Source organism: Zonotrichia albicollis, chromosome 30 (genome assembly GCF_047830755.1).
Source record: "Zonotrichia albicollis isolate bZonAlb1 chromosome 30, bZonAlb1.hap1, whole genome shotgun sequence".
NCBI classification, from domain to species: domain Eukaryota; kingdom Metazoa; phylum Chordata; class Aves; order Passeriformes; family Passerellidae; genus Zonotrichia; species Zonotrichia albicollis.
The window spans coordinates 3,829,516-3,843,175 of NC_133848.1; the positions used below are offsets into that span (position 1 = coordinate 3,829,516).

A 13,660-nucleotide genomic window follows, 5' to 3' on the forward strand; every position below is an offset into this window, starting at 1 on the left:
GTTTTCAACCTACCCACCAAAAAAAAAATCTTCTGTTCCTTCTTCTCATTTTATTACCAAAAAAAAAAAAAAAAATCTGGGTGGAGTTTTCCACCTACTCGCAGTTGTGTGGCAAAGGAGGAAAGCTGCTTTTTGGTTGGGTTTATTTTCTTTTTTTTTCAGCTGCGCAAATTGGATTTGCTCTGCCTGTTCAAATAAACCCACACAATAAATAGAAAATTCAGACTGTAACTATCTCACATACAATCAGCACAAGAGGGGAGAACTTAGAAAAAGTCACGTGAAAAGTGACATTTCAGGGTACAATATTTACAGGTCCTGGGCAGAGGCCCCAAGGCCAGATCAGTGTCCACAAGTTCTGTTATTCCACTGCTGAAACTCCCCAGGGGGGAGTGAGTTCTAAAGAATTTTTTTCATTCTACTTCCCGCCTTTGGTTTGGTACAGGCTGGAAATTGAACCAAAAAAAAAAAAATAAAAATTAAGGTGCTGTCTCAAGTACCTGTGCAAACATTTTTCCACAGCACCTGTCTAGCAGCAAATAAAAACCCCTTTCCTGGAGCAGTCAGTGGATTGATCGCCTCAGTCATCAGGTTCCTCCTCAGAGAGCAGGAGGTCTTTGTCTGACAGCTGGTCGGTGTTGCTGGTGCTGGTGGCGTCCTCCTCATCCTCGGAGCTGCCGTGGCAGGAGGTGTGGAAGAGCCTCATCAGCTCCCGGAACCTGTGCGACACCTGCGGGGCCAAGGGGAGCCAAGGGGAGCCGGGGTCACCCGGGGCTGCCGTGCAAATGCAATTTCAGGAATTCCCACTATAATATACTAATATTATATTATATAGATATACTAATTATATAGATACTAATATATACTATATAATATAATATAATATATTATATAATATATAATTATATATTATATAATATATATTATATAATTATATATAATATATATTATGTACTTATCTTATATAATATAATTATAATTATTATATTATCATATATTATATAACTAATATATACTAATATAATAATATACTATATATACTAATTATATAGATAGTATAGATACTATAATATACTAATATGATATTATATATACTAATTAGATTATACTATAACATACTAATATGATATTATATATACTAATTAGATTATACTATAATATACTAATAGTATATTATAGTATACTATAGGTTACTATAGTATATATAGTATAGTATACTATAGTATACTATATAGTATATAGTATACAGTATACTATATAGTATATATAGTATAGTATATATACTATTAATATCATATACTAATATGATATTATATATACTAATTATACTATACTATAATACACTAATATGATAATTCGACACAAATTCAACAGCACAGTGGCATTTCATACAAGACTGAGGCATTGAGGAGGAGAAATGGGAAAGCTCTGGGTTTGTTTGCTCTGGAGGAACAGTTCCATTCCCCAGGTGCAATCTGGGACTTTGGAAGATTCAGAGACAAAAGCAGGTTTGTACAGGAGGAGGAGCTGAGGAGCAGCCACTGAAACAGCCCCAGTGCCAAAGGTGCAGCTCAGACATCAATGGTAACCTGGCAGGAGCAGGGCACAGAGGGTTTTTGGCACCACTAAAACAGAGTTTGGTTTGGTTTTTTTTCTTTTATTTGCAACTGGGATGATTTTTTCCATCAAACTGAAGTTGGGAGAGTGATGGGGCAGCACCCTGGGGTTCCCAGCCCTGTCCCGCAGCAGCCTCACCTCACTGGCAGTTTTGTTGCCCAGTTTCTGGGAGATGGCGTGGAAGGTGTCCAGGTGGGCTCCCCTCTCCTGGCACGTGGTGAGGATGACTCTGTCGGCCTCCCTGCAGGGCAGAGCCCGTGAGAGCAGCCCAGGAACAGCGGGAGCTCAAACACCCCAGCTCAGTCCCAGCCCAGCAATCCCAGCTCAGTCCCAGCCCAGCAATCCCAGCCCAGCAATCCCAGTCCAGCAATCCCAGCTCAGTCCCAGCTCAGCAATCCCAGCTCAGTCCCAGATCAGCAATCCCAGCTCAGCAATCCCAGTTTAATTCCCAGCTCAGTCCCAGCCCAGCAATCCCAGCCCAGCAATCCCAGCTCTGATCCCAGTTCAGCAATCCCAGCCCAGCAATCCCAGCTCAATCCCAGCCCAGCAATCCCAGCCCAGCAATCCCAGCTCTGATCCCAGTTCAGCAATCCCAGTTCAGCAATCCCAGCTCAGCAATCCCAGCTCAATTCCCAGTTCAGCAATCCCAGCCCAGTCCCAGCCCAGCAATCCCAGTTCAGCAATCCCAGCTCTGATCCCAGCCCAGCAATCCCAGTTCAGCAATCCCAGCTCTGATCCCAGCCCAGCAATCCCAGCCCAGCAATCCCAGCTCAGTCCCAGATCAGCAATCCCAGTTCAGCAATCCCAGCTCAATCCCAGTTCAGCAATCCCAGCTCTGATCCCAGCCCAGCAATCCCAGCCCAGCAATTCCAGCCCAGCAATCCCAGCTCAGCAATCCCAGCTCAATAATCCCAGTTTAATTCCCAGCTCAGTTCCCCGTTCAGCAATCCCAGCTCAATCCCAGCCCAGCAATCCCAGCTCAATCCCAGCTCAGTCCCAGCCCAGCAATCCCAGCTCAATCCCAGATCAGCAATCCCAGTTCAGTCCCAGCTCAGCAATCCCAGTGTAATTCCCAGTTCAGCAATCCCAGTTCAGCAATCCCAGTTTAATTCCCAGCTCAGTTCCCAGTTCAGCAATCCCAGTTCAGCAATCCCAGTTCAGTCCCAGTTCAGCAATCCCAGCTCAGCAATCCCAGCTCAGCAATCACAGTTCAGCAATTCCAGTTCAGTAATTCCAGTTCAATTCCCAGTTCAACAATCCCAGCTCTGATCCCAGTTTAGCAATCCCAGTTTAATTCCCAGTTCAGCAATCCCATTTCAGCAATCCCAGTTTAATTCCCAGTTCAATTCCCATTTCAGCAATCCCAGTTTAATTCCCAGTTTAATTCCCAGCTCAGCAATCCCAGTTCAATTCCCAGCTCAGCAATCCCAGTTCAATTCCCAGTTCAATTCCCAGTTTAATTCCCAGCTCAGCAATCCCTAACAAGGCTCCTCCTGCCACCCCCAACCCCAGGACCCTTCTCCAAGCAGAGCTCCTTTGGCCTGGCTTTCAGTTTTTTGAAGGAGATTTTAAGAGGAACCTTTTGAGATGGTTTTAAGTTTTTTTCCCAATCTGAAGTGCTCCCTGCCAGGAGCAGCTCATGGGGCCAAACATGTACTGAGCAAGGGAAGGGTCAGAAATCAGGGACACAAACTGACAATCAATGACCCAGTAAGAGCTGGAGGCAAAGAATGGGCACAGCAAGAGGAGCTGAGGCAGAATTACCTGGTCCAGAGCACAACCTTCTCCCCAGTGGAGCTGACTTTGCTGTTCTTGGCACACACGGTGGCCTCTGTCCCTCGCTGCTGCTCCTCCCTGTGCCCCGGGGCTGCTGCTGCTGCTGCTCTGGGCTCCCTCTGCTGCTGCTGCTGCTGCTGCTGCTGCTGCTGCTGCTGCTGCTGCTGCTGCTGCTGCCCCGGGGCTGCTGCTGCTGCTCTGGGCTCCCTCTGCTGCTGCTGCTGCTGCTGCTGCTGCTGCTGCCCCGGGGAGCTGCTGCTGCCGCCTGCCCTGGGCCCGGCCTCAGGAGCAGCTCCAGAGCCGCCTCTGTGCCCCGTGCCAGGGCAGCCCTGGCTGCTGCTCTGCTGGGCCTCAGCTCCCCCTGCTCTGTGCCCCGTGCCAGGGCAGCCCTGCCTGCTGCTCTGCTGGGCCTCAGCTCCTGCTGCCCCCTCGAGCTCTGTGCCACCCTCGGGAGCAGGGGCAGAGCCGCCGTGCCCAGAGTGAGGCCCCTCGGGCGGGCAGGGATGGGGCCCTGGGGGGCACAGGCCCCTGCCCAGCCCCTCCGTGTGCCCCCCTGGCCGAGGGCAGCCTTTGCTTTCCTGAGGTAGCTCCAGAGCAGTTTTCGGTAGCTGTGCCCATCTGGGCTCGCTGGCAGCAGAGTCCCCGTCCTTGGCAGCGCCCGCGGCTGCACCGGAACCTTCTGGAAGCTGGGCATGGGCAGGGGCAGGCTTGGCACACGGCCGGCTGGGGGCCGGCCTGCCCTCCAGCTGCGATCCTGGGGGAAACACAAACGAGCTCACTGAGGCTGCAAGGAGCCTCCATTCCCTGACTTTAAAGGTATTTTTATTTACAGAGCCTAAAGCTGCACAGGAGAGCAGTCTGGGAGCAGCTCTGACTCCAGCTGTGCTTTAAAGAAAACAATCTGCACCCATTCTCTTGCTAAAAGCAACTGCTGGGTGAAGAGATGGAGATTTCACAAGTGCCTTGCACAGAGCAAAACCCTGCAGTGAATATGCATTTATATTATACATATATATATTTACATATATATTGATATATAGTTATATATATATATATTTACATATATATATATATATATATAGATAGAGATAGATATAGATATATAATATATCTACAAATGGAGCCATCATTGTGAAAAAAGCAGAATATTCTCTAGGCAGGAAAGATTTTTTTAAGTTTAAAACATCCAGAGTGGAGGAACAAGAGAAAAAAAACTGAAAAAACAACAATTAGGAGTTCTCATTATACTCAATAAATGTGCATTTTAAATGTATGATATATCACATATACATATATATGTGTGTGTATACATAATATTTAAATATATATTCTATATAATATATAAACATATATATAATAGAAATATAACATAATGTATATTATATTAGTATATTATAGTATAGTATAATTAGTATATATATAATATTAGTATATTATAGTATAGTAAATTATATTAGTACATTATAGTATATTGTAGTGTGTTATAGTATACTATATATAATTAATGTAATGTAATGTAATGTAATGCAATGCAATGCAATGTAATGTAACGTAATGTAACATAGTAATGTAACGTAATATAATATAATATAATATAATATAATATAATATAATATAATATAATATAATATAATATAATATAATATAATATAATATAATATAACATAACATAACATAATATAATATAATAATGACGTAATGTAATGGTAATGTAATGTAATGTAATGTAATGTAATGTAATGTTATGCAATGTAATGCAATGTAACGTAACGCAATGCAATGCAATGCAATGCAATGCAATGTAGCGTAATGCAATACAGTAATGCAATGTAATGTACATTAAATCTATAAAAATCAATAAATGAGGAGCAGTGCCTGAGCCCGCCCTGGTCCATGAGCAGAGGGTCCCAGGCAGCAGCTGCACCCACCTGGGGACAGCGACTCCCCCCGCCTGGGGCCGGCCTTCGTCCTGCCCGGGGCCTCCTCTGCCTCCTCTCTGCTCTCCAGGGCTTCCTCTGCAGCCTCCCTGGGCGTCCCGGGCTCCTTCCCCTCCGCCTGGGGGCTGCCCTCCCTCTGCCCGAGGCTGCCAGCGAGCTCCTGGCAATCTTTGCTTTTGTAAAACTTCCCTTCACACACCTGCAAAGCAACCGGAGGCACCATCACCCAGGGCTGTCCTTGCCAAGCACAGCTCGGGCTGGGCTGGCAGCTGCTCCTGCCAGGGGCTTCCCTTTGCCATTGTGCTTGCTTCAGAAATTTATTATTATTATTATTATTATTATTATTATTATTATTATTATTATTATTATTATTAGGGGCTTCCCCTTGCCATCGTGCTTGCTTTAGAAATTTATTATTATTATTACTATTACTATTATTATAATTATTGTTGTTATTATTATTATTATTGGCTTCCCCTTGGCATTGTGCTTGCTTTAGAAATTTATTATTATTATTATTATTATTATTATTATTATTATTATTATTATTACTATTGCTATTGCTATTACTATTATTATTATTGGCTTCCCCTTGGCATTATGCTTGCTTTAGAAATTATTATTATTATTATCATCATCATCATCATCATCATTGTTCGTAATAGTAGTACTAGTAGTATCATTATCATTAATACCACTATTATTACATTTTAAACTTCTTATTATTATCATTACCATTATTATAATTGTTATTAATACCATTATTATTGCTATTGTTGTTTTATTTTTATTAATTTATTATCGTTATCACTATCACTATTATTAATATCATTATTATTTTTATTAATTATTGTTATTGTAATTATAAATATTGCTATTAATACATTATTATTGTTATATTTAATTTTTATTAATTTTTATTATTATAGTTATTGTCATTATAATTATTACTAATACAATTACTATCATTGATATTGTTATTTTATTGTTATATAATAATAATAATAATAATAATAATAATAATAATAATAATAATAATATTGCTACTACTATTACTATTATTACCACCACCATCATTATTATTATCATCATTATCACTGTTATTAATACCATTATTATTACATTTTAAACATCTTCTTCTTATTATCATTACATTATAATTGTTATTAATACCATTATTATTGCTATTGTTGTTTTATTTTTATTAATTTATTACCGTTATCACTATTATTAATATCATTATTATTTTTATTAGTTATTGTTATTGTAATTTTAAACATCATTGTTATTAATACATTATTGTTGTAGCTATTTTATTTTTATTATCCTTATTATTATAATCATCATTATAATTGTAATTACTACTATTATTATTGTCATTGTTATTTTTATTAATTTTTATTATTATAGTTATTGTCATTATAATTGTTATTAATACAATTAGTACTATTTATATTGTTATTTTATTGTAGTAGTAGTAGTAGTAGTAGTAGTAATAATAATAATAATAATAATAATAATAATAATAATAATAATAATAATAATAATAATAATAATATTGCTATAATATTGGGAGAAGGGCAGGGAGGTGCAGGCAGAGCTGCAGGCAGGGAGGCACCTCTGGATTTGGGATTCCCTCCCTCACCTCTGGATTTGGGATTCCCTCCCTCACCTCTGGATTTGGGATTCCCTTCCCACCTCTGGATTTGGGATTCCCTTCCTCACCTCTGGATTTGGGATTCCCTTCCCACCTCTGGATTTGGGATTCCCTCCCTCACCTCTGGATTTGGGATTCCCTTCCCACCTCTGGATTTGGGATTCCCTTCCTCACCTCTGGATTTGGGATTCCCTTCCCACCTCTGGATTTGGGATTCCCTTCCCACCTCTGGATTTGGGATTCCCTGCCCCACCTCACCCAGATTTCGGGAGGCTGAAGGATCACCAGGAGGATCACCAGGACTCCCCTCACCTCTGGATGGATTCCCTTCTTCACCTTTGGATGGATTCCCTTCCTCCCCCAGGATCCCCAGGAATCCCCTCAGCTTTGGATGGGTTCTCTTGCTCACCTCTGGATGGATTCCCTTCCTCACCCAGGATTTGGGGACTCCAGGATCCCCAGGACCCCTTCACCTTTGGATGGGTTCTCTTGCTCACTTTTGGGTGGATTCCCTTCCTCACCCCAATATTTGGGGAACACGAGGATCACCAGGAGGCCTGGCAGGACTCCCCTCACCTTTGGATGGATTCCATTGTCACTTTTAGATGGATTCCCCTCCTCACTTTTAGATGGTTTCCCTTCCTCATTCAGGATTTGGGGGGCCCCAGGATCCTCAGGAGGATCCCCAGCAATCCCCTCACCTCTGGATGGATTCCCCTCCTCACCCAGGATTTGGGGGCTCCAGGATCCCCAGGACCCCTTCACCTTTGGATGGATTCCCTTCCTCATCTTTGGATGGATTCCCTTCCTCACCCAGGATTTGGGGGACATGAGGATCACCAGGAATCCCCTCAGCTTTGGATGGGTTCTCTTGCTCACTTTTGGGTGGATTCCCTTCCTCATCCCAATATTTGGGGAACATGAGGATCACCAGGAGGCCTGGCAGGACTCCCCTCAGCTTTGGATGGATTCCATTGTCACTTTTAGATGGATTCCCCTCCTCACTTTTAGATGGTTTCCCTTCCTCATTCAGGATTTGGGGGGCCCAGGATCCTCAGGAGGATCCCCAGCAATCCCCTCACCTCTGGATGGACTCCCCTCCTCACCCAGGATTTGGGGGCTCCAGGATCCCCAGGACCCCTTCACCTTTGGATGGATTCTCTTCCTCATCTCTGGATGGATTCCCTTCCTCATCTTTGGATGGATTCCTTTCCTCACCCAGGATTTGGGGGACATGAGGATCACCAGGAATCCCCTCATCTTTGGATGGATTCCCTTCTTCACTTTTGGATGGATTCCCCTCCTCACCCCAGGATCTGGGGGACAGGAGGATGAGCAGGAGGCTCAGGAGGACTCCCCTGACTTTTGGATGGATTCCCTTCCTCCCCCAGGATTTGGGAGGCTCAGGGATCAGAAGGAGGTTCATCTCTCACCTCTGGATTTGGGATTCCCCTTCCACACCCAGGATTTGGGGACTCCAGGATCCCCAGGCCTCCCCTCACCTTTGGATGGATTCCCTTCCTCACCTCTGGATGGATTCCCTTCCTCACTCAGGATTTGGGGGACATGAGGATGAGCAGGAGGATCACCAGGAGTCCCCTGAACTTTGGATGGATTCCCTTCCTCACCCCAATATTTGGGGAACACGAGGATCACCAGGAGGCCTGGCAGGACTCCCCTCAGCTTTGGATGGATTCCCTTCTTCACTTTTGGATGGATTCCCCTCCTCACCCAGGATTTGGGGGCTCCAGGATCCCCTGGAATCCCCTCACTTTTGGATGGATTCCCCTCCTCACCCCAGGATCTGGGGGACATGAGGATGAGCAGGGGGATCCCCAGGCCTCCCCTCACTTTTGGAAGGATTCCCCTCCTCCCCCAGGATTTGGGAGGCTCAGGGATCAGAAGGAGGTTCCTCCCTCCCCCAGGATTTGGGGGCTCCAGGACCCCCACACTGACCTTGCTGCCACAGTGGCTGCAGCTCCTCCTCTTGCTCTTCTTCAGCTTGGGGTCACTGCTGCCCTCGTGGCAGGAGCAGGAGCAGGAGCATTCCTTCAGCCCCTCCGGCCACTCCCCCTCCTGTGGACAGACGGACGGACAGACAGAGCCCCAGCTGGATGACTGACAGACAGACGGACAGACAGAACCCCAGCTGGCTGACTGAGACAGACAGACAGACAGACAGACAGACAGAGCTCCGGCTGGCTGACTGACTGACTGACAGAGCCCCGGCTGGCTGACTGACAGACAGACAGAGCCCCAGCTGGCTGACAGACTGACAGACAGACGGACAGACAGAACCCCAGCTGGCTGACTGACAGACTGACAGACGGACAGACAGACAGAACCCCAGATGGCTGGCTGACAGACAGACAGAACCCCAGCTGGCTGACTGGCTGACTGACAGACAGACAGACAGACAGAGCCCTGGCTGGCTGACTGACAGACAGACAAGACAGACAGACAGACGGACAGACAGAACCCCAGCTGGCTGACTGACAGACAGACAGACGGACAGAGCCCCGGCTGGCTGACTGACAGACAGACAGACAGACAGACGGACAGACAGAGCCCCGGCTGGCTGACTGACTGACAGACAGACACACAGAACCCCAGCTGACAGACTGACAGACAGACAGACAGACAGAACCCCACCTGGCTGACTGACAGACAGACGGACAGACAGAACCCCAGCTGGCTGGCTGACAGACAGACGGACAGACAGACAGAACCCCAGCTGGCTGACTGACAGACAGACAGACAGAACCCCACCTGGCTGACTGACAGACAGACAGAGCCCCAGCTGGCTGACAGACAGACAGACAGACAGAACCCCACCTGGCTGACTGACAGATGGACAGACAGACGGACAGACAGAACCCCAGCTGGCTGACTGACAGACGGACAGACAGACAGACAGAGCCCCAGCTGGCTGACAGACAGACAGACAGACAGAGCCCCAGCTGGCTGACAGACAGACAGACAGACAGAACCCCAGCTGGCTGACTGACAGATGGACAGACAGACGGACAGACAGAACCCCAGCTGGCTGACTGACGGACAGACAGACAGAACCCCAGCTGGCTGACTGACAGACTGACAGACAGACAGACGGACAGACAGAACCCCAGCTGGCTGGCTGACAGACGGACAGACAGACAGAGCCCCGGCTGGCTGACTGACAGACTGACAGACAGACAGACGGACAGACAGAGCCCCAGCTGGCTGGCTGACAGACAGACAGAACCCCAGCTGGCTGACAGACAGACAGACAGACAGAGCCCCAGCTGGCTGACAGACAGACGGACAGACAGAGCCCCAGCTGGCTGACAGACAGACAGACAGACAGACAGGGGACACGGGGGCTGAAGCGCTGCTGGCAAAGCAAAGCTCAACAGAAACATCCCCACCGACCCTTCCTCCACCTCTGCCACACCCTCAGTAACACAACCCAACCCCAATTAATCCAAATTCAATTTGTTCAGAGGTGAGAAATAGCAGGGAGATACCCCAGGCCAAATTTAATCCCTATTTCATCTTAATTTAATCTCATTTTAATCTTCTCACATATAAGAAATAACAGAGAAATAGCCCAGGCCCAATTTAATCCAAATTTATTTTGTTCAGAGGTGAGAAATACCAGGGAGATGCCCCAGACCCAATTCAACCTCAATTTAATCCAAATTTATTCCCAATTTAATCCCAATTTTGAATTTGCACACAGATGAGAAATACCAAGGAGATGACCTAAAGCAAATTTAATCCCAATTCAATTTGTTCAGAGGTGAGAAATACCAGGGAAATACCCCAAACCCAATTCAACCTCAATTTAATCTAAATTTTTAATTTACTCAGAGGTGAGAAATACCAAGGAAATACTCCAGGCCAAATTTAATCCAAAATTAGCCCAAATTTAATTTGCTCAGAGATGAGAAATACCAAGGAAACAACCCCAGCCCCAATTTAATCCCAATTTCTTCTCTTCAGAAGTGAGAAATACCAGGGAGATGCCCCAGACCCAATTCAACCTCAATTTAACCCAAATTTAATCCCAATTTTTAATCTCCTCAGAAGTGAGAAATACCAGGGAGATGCCCCAAATCCAATTCAACCTCAATTTATTCCAAATTTAGTCCCAATTTTTAATTTGCTCAGAGGTGAGAAATACCAAGGCAATACCCCAGCCCCAATTTAATCCAAATTTAACCCAAATTTAATCTGCTCACAGATGAGAAATACCAAGGAAATACCCCAGGCCCAATTTAACCCAATTTAACCCAAATTTAACCCAATTTAATCTGCTCAGAGAGGAGATGCCCAGCCCCACCTTGTCGTGCTGTTGGCCTCCAATCTCCTTCCTCTTCTTGTTCCTGCTGCCTCCATGGATTTTGGGGGGCTCCTCCTCCTCCTCCACATCCGGCAGCGACACCTCCTCAAAGCCATCGAACTGCGGCACAACAGACACAGACACAGACACAGACACAGACACAGACACAGAGCTGCTCTCAGATCACCCCAAAATTGCTCTTTCCCCGCCCAGAAAAAAAAAAATTTTCTTGCTGTTCCAAAATTTGGTTTGCTTCAGTGCTTCTAGAATGGCACCCTCTAATTGAGTTGTGTCCATCCATCCATCCATCCATCCATCCATCCATCCATCATCCATCCATCCATCCATCCATCCATCATCCATCCATCCATCCATCATCCATCCATCCATCCATCCATCCATCATCCATCCATCATCCATCCATCATCCATCCATCCATCATCCATCCATCCATCATCCATCCATCATCCATCCATCCATCATCCATCATCCATCATCCATCCATCCATCATCCATCCATCATCCATCCATCATCCATCCATCCATCATCCATCCATCCATCCATCATCCATCCATCATCCATCCATCCATCCATCATCCATCCATCCATCATCCATCCATCATCCATCCATCCATCCATCCATCCATCCATCCATCCATCCATCCATCATCCATCATCCATCCATCATCCATCATCCATCATCCATCATCCATCCATCCATCCATCCATCCATCCATCCATCATCCATCATCCATCATCCATCATCCATCCATCATCCATCCATCATCCATCATCCATCATCCATCCATCCATCATCCATCATCCATCATCCATCATCCATCATCCATCCATCCATCATCCATCCATCCATCCATCCATTCATCCATCATCCATCCATCCATCCATCATCCATCCATCCATCCATCATCCATCCATCATCCATCATCCATCCATCCATCATCCATCCATCATCCATCCATCATCCATCCATCCATCATCCATCATCCATCATCCATCATCCATCATCCATCCATCCATCATCCATCCATTCATCCATCCATCATCCATCATCCATCCATCATCCATCATCCATCATCCATCATCCATCATCCATCCATCCATCATCCATCATCCATCCATCCATCATCCATCCATCCATCATCCATCCATCCATCCATCATCCATCATCCATCCGTCCATCATCCATCCATCCATCCATCTATCCATCCATCCATCCATCCATCCATCATCCATCATCCATCATCCTTCCATCCATCATCCCTCCATCCATCATCCATCCATCCATCATCCATCCATCCATCATCCATCCATCCATCCATCCATCCATCATCCATCCATCCATCCATCCATCATCCATCCATCCATCATCCATCCATCATCCATCCATCCATCATCCATCCATCATCCATCCATCCATCATCCATCCATCCATCATCCATCCATCCATCCATCCATCATCCATCATCCATCCATCCATCCATCCATCCATCCATCATCCATCCATCCATCATCCATCCATCCATCCATCATCCATCCATCCATCCATCCATCATCCATCATCCATCCATCCATCATCCATCCATCCATCCATCCATCATCCATCATCCATCCATCCATCCATCCATCATCCATCCATCCATCCATCCATCCATCCATCCATCATCCATCATCCATCCATCCATCATCCATCCATCATCCATCCATCCATCATCCATCCATCCATCCATCCATCATCCATCCATCCATCCATCCATCCATCCATCCATCATCCATCATCCATCCATCCATCATCCATCCATCATCCATCCATCCATCATCCATCCATCCATCCATCCATCATCCATCCATCATCCATCCATCCATCCATCATCCATCCATCCATCATCCATCATCCATCATCCATCCATCATCCATCCATCCATCCATCCATCCATCCATCCATCCATCCATCATCCATCCATCCATCCATCATCCATCATCCATCCATCATCCATCCATCATCCATCCATCCATCCATCCATCATCCATCCATCCATCCATCCATCCATCCATCCATCATCCATCATCCATCCATCATCCATCCATCATCCATCCATCCATCCATCCATCATCCATCCATCCATCCATCCATCCATCCATCCATCATCCATCCATCATCCATCCATCCATCCATCCATCCATCCATCCATCCATCATCCATCCATCATCCATCCATCATCCATCCATCCATCCATCATCCATCCATCATCCATCCATCCATCCATCATCCATCCATCCATCCATCATCCATCATTCATCATCCATCCATCATCCATCCATCATCCATC

General features: G+C 45.7%; 1 protein-coding gene across 2 annotated transcripts in view; it reads right to left on the reverse strand.

Annotated features, from left to right (window-relative positions):
- Nucleotides 1-171: 171 nt before the first annotated feature.
- Nucleotides 172-13,660, reverse strand: part of LOC102073675 (GON-4-like protein) — a 92,861-nt gene continuing 79,372 nt past the window's right edge. The window contains exons 26-32 of one of the 2 annotated variants that reach the window (XM_074529415.1): nucleotides 11,312-11,431; nucleotides 8,944-9,063; nucleotides 5,322-5,529; nucleotides 3,382-4,147; nucleotides 1,756-1,858; nucleotides 580-730; nucleotides 172-446 (exon numbers count right to left, since the gene is read on the reverse strand). In XM_074529415.1, the coding sequence (XP_074385516.1) occupies nucleotides 581-730; nucleotides 1,756-1,858; nucleotides 3,382-4,147; nucleotides 5,322-5,529; nucleotides 8,944-9,063; nucleotides 11,312-11,431 (1,467 nt within the window). In that variant the 3' untranslated portion in view covers nucleotides 172-446; nucleotide 580. The other variant, XM_074529416.1, reaches the window with a different exon arrangement.